The 12,204-nt window shown below is 34.8% G+C and overlaps 2 protein-coding genes across 4 annotated transcripts in view; one reads left to right on the top strand and one right to left on the bottom strand.

Annotated features, from left to right (window-relative positions):
• The first annotated feature begins 50 nt into the window (after nucleotides 1–50).
• Nucleotides 51–9,900, top strand: LOC106109335 (N-acetylglucosamine-6-sulfatase-like). Its single transcript, XM_013290797.1, has 10 exons — nucleotides 51–244; nucleotides 1,608–1,854; nucleotides 1,924–1,983; nucleotides 2,757–2,957; nucleotides 3,700–3,852; nucleotides 4,572–4,739; nucleotides 5,379–5,580; nucleotides 6,649–6,959; nucleotides 8,725–8,841; nucleotides 9,488–9,900. Exons 2-10 carry the CDS (start codon nucleotides 1,741–1,743, stop codon nucleotides 9,659–9,661), a joined length of 1,500 nt encoding a protein of 499 aa, XP_013146251.1. The 5' UTR covers nucleotides 51–244; nucleotides 1,608–1,740; the 3' UTR covers nucleotides 9,662–9,900.
• A 1,901-nt stretch (nucleotides 9,901–11,801) lies between these two features.
• The window catches only part of LOC106109441 (DNA cross-link repair 1A protein), a 7,200-nt gene continuing 6,797 nt past the window's right edge, over nucleotides 11,802–12,204 (bottom strand). For all 3 annotated transcript variants that reach the window (XM_013290947.1, XM_013290964.1, XM_013290956.1), the window contains one exon: nucleotides 11,802–11,862. The gene's annotated coding sequence lies outside the window, so the exon portion shown is untranslated. The remainder of the gene's footprint in view (nucleotides 11,863–12,204) is intronic.

The following is a 12,204-nucleotide window of genomic DNA, read 5'->3' as shown; positions in this document are numbered from 1 at the left end:
CTTTCAATTTGACTCGAAACTAGTGACGCCGTTACATATCTCGTCACAGGTGATTGTAACTAGTGACGTGAAATAACGCTCACGTCTACTTTGCCATCATTTGTTGTTATTTGAAATAAAATTTTGTCTTATTACATAAATTCAGGAATTCATATTCTATTGAATTAATTGTTCCAGTAAAAATAATGGGCAAAACTGGTGCCGTTGCCTTCTTGAAAGACTTTTATTACGACCCATTCAAATGGTGAGTTATTATAACCTATTACAAATGTGATTATTCGAAAAACAACAAACATGATTAGTTAAAAGCAAGAATAAACGGTTAAATTTAATCAGTAACGATTATTAACGTCTAAAACATGCATGAGAGAATTCAACAATAAGATCATTAATTATTTATGTAACTTTTAATGTCAACCAACAATGTGTGCATAATAGTTCTCCTCGTATTACCCGTACACAGCAGATGCGCCAATATTGCTCATTCATTGGTTGTGTAGTTTGTAATTTGTTAATATTTACACTAATCAAATATGTACACTTTATTGATATTCCTGATTAAATGTAAGTCTAAATTTTTTTTTACTGATTTCAACAAAAGAATGTTGCAATCTTACTAAAGGTTATCTCCTATTTAATTATACATGCATTAATTTTGTGTTTGTTTTGTCTTTTTTTACTATTCCGTCATTGTTTAAGCATGTATGTAATTAAAGCAAGATGCGTTTATCTATAATTGTAGTTGCATAATGCCATGTGTATCTGTATTATTAATGCTACAAAGAAATTCATTTAAAAATCATGTAATTATATTGATAAACCAATTATAAATAAATAAATGATTGGTAGTTTGTAAGGTTTTATCTTGCAATGAACAAGGCAGTAGTTCTGAAAGTAGAACACGTTGAATTTCAGTGACTGTACCTCACTTTGAGACCGAACATTATCTCAGTTCCATTGTTCATGTCACAATAGTGTGAAATTAAACATTTTATACGCTACATATTGTTGAAGAAAAATATGCATACAATATTCTTAACATGTTATTATAGTACTAGCTTTCGCGCGAGAATCTGTCTGTGTGGATTTAAATAATAAAAGTAAGTAGCCTATGTGTTCTTCCAGATTATCCTCTACATCTATACCAAATTTTATCAATATCCATTCTGCCATTTAGTCTACAAACTCTAACAAACATCCATCCATCTTCAACAGGTTTATATAATTCAATAGTTTAAAATCTTTAGACCGCTTTTACCCCCACGAACATCTCCATAAGCAGAGATTTGTTGTCAGTTTCTCCCAAATTAGAATAAAACCACAAACACTTGACACTGGCCCAATCCGCTGTGAGAGAGCCATAAACAAGAAATAGAATAGAATCCATCTAAACTTTTGCATTTATAATATTAGTTTGATTAAATTAGTTTCCTGTTTCAATTTCATAGGAATATTGATTTAAAAATCTTTGTATTTGAATATTATGCCTATAGTTGGTGAACTTTACTGGTGTTAGTGGTTGAGTTTTATCATATTTGAATATAATGTCAACACTTAAAAGTGATAAGTTTTTTTTTAATTTTATTTATATATTTGTTATCTTTCAGGTCAGTTGTGAAGAGCATTGGTTTCTTCACAGTGGGTGTTGTGATTGCAAGTGAATGTACAGGCTTAGAAGTGATGCCTGCGGTGCCGCAATAACCTTATTTTTAATTTTAATTAATTAAGAAAATATAAAAGATGATTAAATACTTGTTTATGTTAGTTATTTCAAGTGTAGTTTGCGAAGATGCTACTCGACCTAATTTTCTCATAATCTTAACGGATGATCAGGATTCAACGCTTGGTGGAATGGTTAGTATATCTTATTAAGGAAATAAAATTGTTCTGAAGGAAAATATTGTTTTATTCATCTCTTTACAGAATCCAATGAAGAATGTACAACGGTTCATCGGCGATAAAGGCGTCACGTTTAAAAATGCCGTGAGTTTTTTTAGTTTTGTTAACTTCAGAAGATATGAATCAAATATATGATAATACCGTTAGGTAGTTTTTTATCTAAAGATACAAAAAAATTTACAAAGGTACTAGCTTTCGCCCGCGACTCCGTGCACGTGGAATTAAAGTAAATCGTAAGTACTCTATGTGTTCTTCCAGACGATCCTCTATATATACCAAATTAAATCAAAATCCGTTTAGGCTACAAACTCTAACAAACATCAATTCATCCATCTAAAGTTTCGAATTTATAATAGTATGAAAAGTATGATTATTATGTATTGACCTCAAATTTAAATATTTGGATATTTACTACAGATAATAAATTCATTTTACTTATGAGTTATTTCACATTGTATTTTAAATTATTATTAAATCGTTTATACCAAGATAGTATTAAAATTTTAATTGAATAAATTAATACTCCATAAACACTAAACGAAATAAATCTAAATGTCGAGGCCATCAATGTACCAAATTTATGTAACCAGTACAAATATAAAAAAACGATATTATTTAAAAGTAATTAAATCTAGCTATACAGTAGAACCTCGATAACTTAAAAAAATAATACGTTCCCTTCCCATCAGAGCCCAAAACATCTACAACATAGACCCTTGATAACTTAAAACCTCTACAACTTAAAATAATTTGTGTTTCCCTTGGACTTTAACTTATCGAGGTTCTACATTACTAACAAGCATTATAAACATTTCACAATAACTTAAGTGTTTTTTACATTTTCAATACAATCTCAGTACGTTACATCACCGATCTGCTGCCCAAGCCGAGCGAGCTTCCTAACAGGGCTGTATGTACATAACCATCTGACAGTCAATAACAGCCTCAGTGGCGGCTGCTATGGACGTATGTGGAAGAATATAGAATCTAGAACATTCGCTACCACGCTACACGATGCAGGCTACAAGACTTTTTATGCCGGAAAATACTTGAATGAGGTAAGATTGTTCTCTTACACCTATCTATATGTATACTAATATTAAACGTAAACACACACTACTTAGTTACGTATGATGTCGGCAATCAAATATGTTTTTAACTATTTTTTTTAATAAAAAGTCCTATGCCAATGACACACTATAGGCAATATATTTTCACACTAATAAACTTAGGGGTGAGTAAATTGGAAAAAATCCTCGTCCGGGAAAGGGACGAAAACTCCAAGCCGATAGCATCAAAGTTGCCATGGTTACTTAAATTCTCAACCAATAGGAAGGCTTCATTGTCTTTTGAGCATATAAATTTTGACATTTGGAAATTAAAGTTTTACGCGATGTAAACAATAAAGTAAAGTTATTATATCATGCAGATGAAGCCGCACGGGAACAGCTAGTTTGTAAGTAAAATATAAAAAAACAAAACCGACTTCCAAACAAAATACACTAAAAACGAAATATTCTCAAAAAACAATACACTAAAAAGTAACGAAATAATTGCATGAAAATAGTAAACCTCCCTTATTGTAGCTGATATGTCTGTATTGAACAATTATTATTACTTTGATGTCGGTGTATGCCGAGGTAGCAGTGATATTTATACGTAAGGCTTTCTACATTTTTACCATAATAATTGACAATTGAAAGTACAGTAACGTTTAAGTAATGAATCTACATTGACACGGGTATGTGGTAAATGGTTAGAAGGATTCCAAATTTATTGGGATTTACCATTTGGTCGCAGTACGGTGTGAAGGCAGCAGGTGGCCCTGAACAGATCCCAGCCGGATGGTCGGAGTGGCATGGATTGGTCGGCAACTCTGTCTACTATAATTATACAATATCTAACAATGGTGTGCCTACCCACTCCACAGACCTCTACCTCACTGATATTATCGTAAGTATTAATGCTATGGAATGTTAGATAATCTAGGTTTTTAGTAATCTTCATTGTAATCTAGAGAACAAGACGTAAGTTTTGCGACTTTTTTTATTAAGTAAGGTGGCAAATGAGCAAGCAACCACTTGAATTTGTCAAAACAGCAAAACGAACACTGCCCTTAGCATGGAAGTAATAAGTACTACGTTCAACAAGAGTTGAGCATCGGTGGCTCAGTGGTTTAAGCACTTGACTTGTAATCTATAGGTCTTGGGTTCGAATCCCGCTGTACCAGTGTTCGATTTTTCGAAATATTCATATGTACATAATTTATCCGGCGTTCTTACGGTTAAGAAAAACATCATGATGCCTGCACATATCGGCGAAGAAATTCAAAGATATGTGTGAAGTCAACCAACCCGCAGTGGGCCAGCGTGGTTGACTATGGCCTAGTCACCCTAACTAGGGTAGGCTCCGAGCCCCTCGGTGGGGACGTATAGTGAGTTGGTGATGATGATAACAGAAGTGTGTTCTATCTGTACATCTTGCAGTTAAAATAAAGAAAATCAAACCTTATACTAAGAGCATAAGAGTCTTGTTGCACGCAAAATGAAAGGAGTGATAGGGCTACAAGTGTCCGATATTTCCCTTTCTAACTATGACCTAGAGTTGTCAGATGTCAATCCTTTCGTTGTTTGTAACGTCAGCGTTTTGGAATATATTTTGGTCTGTATCAGAGAGATCTGAGTATCAGTTACATCGAGAACCAGACTGGTTCGGAGCCGTTCCTGATGGTGGTGGCGCCCCCCGCGCCGCACCAGCCCTTCACCCCCGCGCCCCGGCACAAGGGCGTCTTCGCCAACGTCACCGCGCACCGCACACCTAACTTTAATATTGCCGCCAAGGTAAGGAATCTTTAATACTAGCTTTCATACGCGACCTCGTTCGCGAATTAAAAAAAATAGCATTTAATGGTGAAAGAATTTTTGAAATCAGTACTTTTTGAGTTATTTTAATACATACAATGCAAATCTTTCCTCTTTATATTGTTAGTATAGATATAAAATACCTTTTGCCCGTGACTCCGTTTGCGTGGAATTAAAAAGAAAATAATAGCCTATGTGTTCTTCCAGACTAACCTTTACATCTGTACCTTCCATTGATCCGATCATCTGTTTACGCTACAAACTCTTACAAACATCCATCCATCTATCTAAACTTTCAAATTTATAACCTTAGTAAGATTATAAATGCGAAAGATAAGATGAATGGATGTTAGAGTTTGTAGCCTAGACTGCTGAGCGGATCTAGGTGGAAGGCATAGGTGTAGAGCAATATCTGGTAAAAGGTTATTTACATTTGATTTTTTCATTCTACTCGGATGGAGTCGCGTATGAAAGCTAGTATTAAAATAAAAACCATTGTAGGTGCCCAATGCGATTAACCCCCGTATCAAATTTGAAACTTCAGGTATTTAAGGGTTTAAAATGAAACGCCGCCAATTTCCCTGATTGTACAATTACCATATTTATCTGTTCTTCCAGGATAAACACTGGTTGCTGTCAATGCCACCAGTACCTTTGGGAGACAAGATGCTGTCAGAGCTGGACCGCGTGTTCCGCTCGCGCTGGGAGGCCCTGCTCAGTGTGGATGAGCTGGTCTCTGACGTCATAGAGGCTCTTGACACCAACTCCCTGCTTGAACACACCTATATCATATATACCTCGGATAATGGATATCATATGGGTAAGTTAACAAACTAGTTGTTGCTCGCGACTTTGTCTGATGACATTTAAAAAAAAAGTATACCTTATGTTACTCTGTGAATTGAGCTTGATGGTAAAAGAATGGAAATCGGTTTAGTAGTTTTTGAGTTTTTTAATATAAATATACAAATTTCTCCTCTTTATAATATTAGTACAGATATAGATATTTTTAAACATATTTAACTGTCCTTCTAAGAGCCAATAGCCTAAAAGTTTGGGGTACGGACTACCGAACCATATCTTAGCATAAGCTTTTTCAATGTCGAATGGTTGAAATAAATATTAAAGTAATTCGCCCGCGACTCCGTTCGCGCGAAAAAAGAAACAAATGCAAGTAGCCTATGTATTCTTCCCGACTCTACATCTATGTCAAATTTCATTTAGGCTACAAACTGTAACAAACATCCATCCATCTAAACCTTCGCATTTATAATATAAAGTCAGATTAACAAAAAAATCTAATAATTCCATTAAAAAGAAAAAAATCATTCCGAAATATCAAAATGTTTTTTCCTTTACAAGCATTATTTTCACACGACATCATCATCACCTTGCCCTTATCCCTTATAGAGAGTCGGCACAGTATGTGCTGCTCTTCCATACATCTCTATCTTCCATCATATCTGAATCCACTCTTTTCTAAAGCATAACCTCTTTCACACAATCCATCCATACTTTCTTCTTCCTCTTCCTTTGTAACCATTCACATTCAATCTTAACACTTTCAGGTTTATGTCCCCATCGTCTCGTCGCATAACATGTCCATACTACTCTAACCTTTTGCTTCTCAATTTCTCCACCACTGGCGCTACTTTCAAACTACTTACACATTACAGGAAGTATTATTTAATACTAGCTTTCGCGCGCGACTCCGTCCGCGTGGTATTACAAAAAACAAAACCAAATAGCCTATGTGTTCTTCCAGACTATCCTCTACATTCATGCCAAATTTCATTGACTTGCATTCAGTCGTTAAGACTACAAACTCTAACAAACATCCATCCATCTAAACTTTCGCATTTATAATATTAGTATGATATTTTCACAGGACAATACTCCCAAATGTATGACAAAAGACAACCTTATGAGTCAGATATAAAAGTACCTTTGATTATCAAAGGTCCAGGAATCGAAGAGAACACAACAAGCGAATTACCAGTAATCAATATAGATTTAGCACCGACTATAATATCCTTAGCTGGTTTGAAACCATCTAAATTGATAGACGGAAGACCTATAGAGTTGATTGGGAATAAAACTAAAACTGAAAGGACAATGTTGGTAGAATATTATGGAGAAGCAAAGGATGGTACAGTTGACCCTGAATGTCCTTGGAGTTATGATAAAGATAATTTGGCGGTAAGTATATATTATTAGACAACTTATTTAATTGATACTATCGCTTTTAACTCAGAGCAATGCTTCTCGTCAAGACTCAAGTTACGCGCCAATCTATCCATACTTGTAGTGACATTGACAGCTGTCAGCTAGGGACGTGCCGTTTATGCCGATAATCTAGAGTTGCGCCAATTCTATAGCACAGTACTAATTTTATTCCTAACAATATAACTAGCATAGAATAAAGAAGAATAGTAGCCTATGTCTAACAGACTATCCTCTATATGCCTAATTTCAGAGACCCATTCAGAAGTATAAGATACAATCTCTAACATACATTTATCTAAGCTTTTGCATTTATAACATTAATAAGATATAGAATTACAAAACTATAGGTAATCTATACTATTATAATAAAGCGTAAACACACACTTCTTTGTTGCCTAAGATGTCAGAAATTACAGCATGTTTTTGAATAATTCTATTTTAAATAAAGAGCCCTACACTTACTGCACGCTTTAGGCTATATATTTTAACGCCATTAAACTTGGAGGGTAAATATTTTGGATAAAAATCCTAATGTGGGAAAGAGACCATAATTTGCTGCCAACATCAAGGAAGCAAGCTTGTCATCATGTCATGACATTTTGACATTTGTAATTGATAATTTGACAAATGTAACCAATAAAATATTTTTTTTTATAATTACATGCGGATGAAGTCGCACGGGAACAGCTAGTTGCTTACATTCGCGAAACTGTCAATTCCAAATGTCAAAATTATCGTTACTATGCAACCTTGCTTCTTTTATGTTGTCAGCTTTTAGTTTTTGTCCCTTTCGAACATGGTTTTAACAGTGATAGTGGCCGGCTTTAATATCTTAGCACTACAGGGCCGGCTCGCCCCCAGTAATACCACGACCACACAGAAGACAGCCGTGAAGTGGAAGTAATTCCGTGTTTCGTCTGATGAGTGTGGTGCCGGAGGCCTAATTTAAGTCCCTTTCTCTTTACCACCCTTTCTTATAAGGAGAGGTTGAGAAGAGGAAGTGGATTTGACAGTGGAGGAGATGCATAGGGAAATATCCTCTTTATGTGCGTCTCCTCCTCCGTTTAAGGGTAAGCAACGCATCTGCAATTGCGGATGTCTATGGGCAGCAGTCACATCGCCATTTTGGCGGATTCAGGTGGCCGCTTGCTCGTTTGCCACCTTATGTTATAAAAAAAATATAACATGGAATTACAAAAACTTTATAGTGTATCTAAATAAATTAGATTAGTTTGACAATTCACTTCAAATTTAGTAGGGATGGGTTGTGTGAAATCAGTCATGAATCTTATCGATTTTCGATTTTTATTCTTATAGAAGTTGGAATCGATAGATTCATAGTTAACTTATGAATTGAAAAAAAAAACACTGTTTTCTCAAATTAATAATGACCATTGCAAATGAGAGTAAATAAATGTTTATTACTACTACAGCCGTACGTAATCGAATTGAATTTCTCTATTATTTCTGTCATCGCTAAATTCTCTACATTATAATCAATACTAGACTTGTCCTATAAATTAGTTAATAAGAAAATAATAATTTTAGTTGATTTCGATAATTATTTAAACCGAATATCGATAGTTCAAAATTGGTCGCTGTGTGTTTGTTTCGTCACTACGATACCTGTCTATTAAGTACGGCATTTGCTTTCATACAAATTGAATTCGATACTTCATATGCGTCATTTATCAAACTAATCTAAATTATTTAGACAAACTATAATTATTTTTTCCAGCAATGTTATCCAGAATACGATTGCAAATGTCAGGACGCGAAGAACAATACATTCGGCTGTTTGAGGCACATCGCTAAGAGAATCAACATGAAATACTGCCTCTTTGCCGATAACCAGGTAAGTTTTTTATAACTACCCTACAATTTCTATTAAAAAATGTCGCAATTTTCACTTTGTTTTAATGTGATAAACTAGCTGTTCCCATGCGACTTCATCCGCATGAAATTAAAAAAAATCATTTTGTTGTTCACATTTGTCGAATTATCAATTGCAAATGTCAAAATGACATGACATGACAAACCTTGGCAACGTTGCTTCCTTGAAGTTGGCAGCAACTTATGGTCTCTTTCCCACATTAGGGTTTTTATCCAAAATATTTACACCCAAAGTTTAGTGACGTGAATATATATAGCCTAAAGCGTGCCGTAAGTGTAGGGCTTTTTATTAAAAAAAAGAGTTATTCGAAAATATGCTGTAATTGCTGACATCTTAGGCAACAAAGGAGTGCGTGTTTACGCTTTATTATGATAGTATAGATACTATTTTTTGTGTTTTGAAAGTAACATAAATATAATTTCAGTTATCTACACTGATTTCTAGATATTGGAGAACCTTAGTATTGTAAATTGCTTTCTTTTCGTCTCTAGATGGAGGGAGTGGGTTGTTACTTAGTTACTTCCCCTTGGGCACGTCCATATATGAATATAGGTGGGGAGGGGGTAGCTGCGCCCCCTGGCGATGTCTATAACTTTGTATCTTCCAGAGTTTCACGGAGATGTACGATCTGTCAGCGGACCCATACGAGCTGTACAACATAGCGCCGCGCGCGCTGCCCGCGCTGCGCCACTGGTACAAGCTGACACTGGCGCGCCTGCTGGCTTGCCGCGGCAGCGACAACTGCGACCACCCGCTGGACGAGCCTACTGTCTTATTCTAATATTTCGCTACCTGAAAAGGTAGTTAAAACAGTGTTTTGACAACCCTAGTGTATGACTACCCTAATGTGGGTAGTTGCAAAATATTAGTGACGCAATGAAACAGGTTTTATGTGACAGTGTGAAGAAAGCTGAAAGAATAGCCTTATTTGTCTATGATAAAAGGATTTGTCCATGGTTTGAGATCATTTTAAAACCTTAAAAAATCACATTTTTAAAAATAATGGTCTTTTAACGTATCAAAAAATCTATGTACAATTATAACAGCGCCCTTCGAGTAAATAGTTTGCATGCAAGTGAGAGGTAGATAAATGCATAACCATGGACAAATCGGTAAGGTTATCTATAAATAAATAAATAAAATAATGTTTAATCCTTGTCAACACTACAATTATGAAAAAAAATATTAAAACACAAGATAATGAGAAACATAACTAATGAAATGAAAAAAAAAAGAAATATTTAAAATTAGCGTTGCAATGCTGACCGGATTGGGTCCTCGCTCAGCTATAAATGCTGGATGCTCCTATTGAAGTACCAACGCTGATCTTCCGCGAGATAGCTATCTCTGTCTTTCTCTTTGAATAAAACAGAGATAGCAAATCAAGGCATTTGATACCTGGCTTAAGAGGGTAGTTGGAAAATACACACTTTATAGTACAGAATTGTCACAAAATGGATTCTTGATAACTGTACTCTAGGGATTGACAAATTAAGGGCCTGTCCCACCACTGGCTGATAGAGGCTCAGCATAAAATGACGTCACCGTTAGATAAGGGAACAAAATCCGATATTTCCATCACATATATTATCAATTTGGTGGGACAGGCCTTTAGTTTTATTTTCTAGCTGTTAAAAATGTTAATCCAACAGGGTTGTCACAAAATAGACATAAACAAGCTTCGCCCTAGGGTTGACAAATAAGACTTTTGTTAATTTTATTTTGTTATGTTTTCTGGATTTGAATTTTGCTTGAAATGTTTTTGTTATGTGTATTGTTTCTCTAGTTGTAGTATTTTAGTCGTAAAATTAAATTACTTTCATACAAAGCATTTTATTTTCTTACTCTTATGTTATTGTAAATTACGAAATCATTTAGTTCGACAGTAACTTCATGTGTTTGTAATTTTAACCGCTTTAGTTAAATATGGACAAGTAGTCAATGTTTATGTAATTGTCCCACTGTTACTTGTATTAAAATATTGCTAGTAGAATAAATTATTAGAAAAAACTGAGTGTAGTTTGATTTTCAATAGTCTTTAGTGACAAAAACTGTACAAATATTTTAAAACAGACATCATTAAATCTATCTTACTAATATAAATGCGAAAGTTTAGATGGATGGATGTTTGTTAGAGTTTGTAGCCCAAACGACTGAACGGATCTCGGTGAAGTTTGGCATAGATGTAGAGGATAGTCTGGAAGAACACATAGACTACTCACTTTTGATTTTTTTACTTCCACGCGGACGGAGTCGTGGGCGAAAGCTCGTATTATAATATAAAGAGGAAAAAGGGTTTGGATTTTTGTATGTATTGAAATAACTAAAAAACTACAAAAATTCTTTCACCATTAAAAAGCTACATTATCAGTATAGGCTATGTTTTTTTATTATTTTTTTAATTGCACGCAGTCGAAAGCTAGAACCTTATAAACGTTTAAAGATCGATACAAAAGGTGTTTCTAAAAAAAACAACTTTGCAGGTTATCAAACAATTTTATAGTATTTTAAAAACAAACATTTCATAAATTAATTAATAATAAATAAATTATCAAAAGGTCATCACAGACGAAAAAATATGTCATCTTATAATGTTTATGTATCCTGAAACAAAGTAAACATTCACACCGTCAAATCCACTTTTCCTTCCCATCCTTAAGAGGACTTAAGAAAAGGGTGGAAAGGGAAAGGGACTAAAATCAGGCCTCTGGCACTACACTCATCAGACGAAACACGGAATTGCTTCCACTTCACGCCTGTCTTCTGTGTGGTCGTGGTATTACTGGGGGCGAGCCGGCTTTGCAGTGCTAAGATGTTAAAGCGGCCACTACCACTGTTAAAATGTCTGTGTGGACATTTTTGCAATAAAGTGTACACTCACCTACATTGACTGGACAGCATACACTTGTTGCCCACTTCACCCGCCGCCGGGGTACCTTTTGTCCGAAATACTTTTGTATCTGTCCTCCAAATCTATATGAACTGTAAGAAATTAAACATTTTCCTCATAGTTAAGTGAATTTGGCAGGGGATAGGACCCATAGGTAGGGGAAATATTCTCTTTCTATGTCCTCTGTTAAAAAAGCAGGTAACATCTGCAAATGCGGCTAGTCTGTAACCTTATACTATAAAAAAAATATATTACGAAAACCGACTTTAAGAATGTTTTTGGTCCACTGTAAAAAAACTCAAAAACTACTTGGATTTTTTTTAATTTTGAAAAAAGTTGGACCATTTCGCAGATATTCCGCATTATACAAAAAAAATCATTCCATGACACATACATAAAAACCTATCAGATAGTAATTCCTCTTTCAAATTAAC

The sequence above is a fragment of the Papilio polytes genome, unplaced genomic scaffold (assembly GCF_000836215.1).
Source record: "Papilio polytes unplaced genomic scaffold, Ppol_1.0 DF824269.1, whole genome shotgun sequence".
Lineage (NCBI taxonomy): Eukaryota > Metazoa > Arthropoda > Insecta > Lepidoptera > Papilionidae > Papilio > Papilio polytes.
This window is presented reverse-complemented; position numbering and strand designations above follow the sequence as displayed.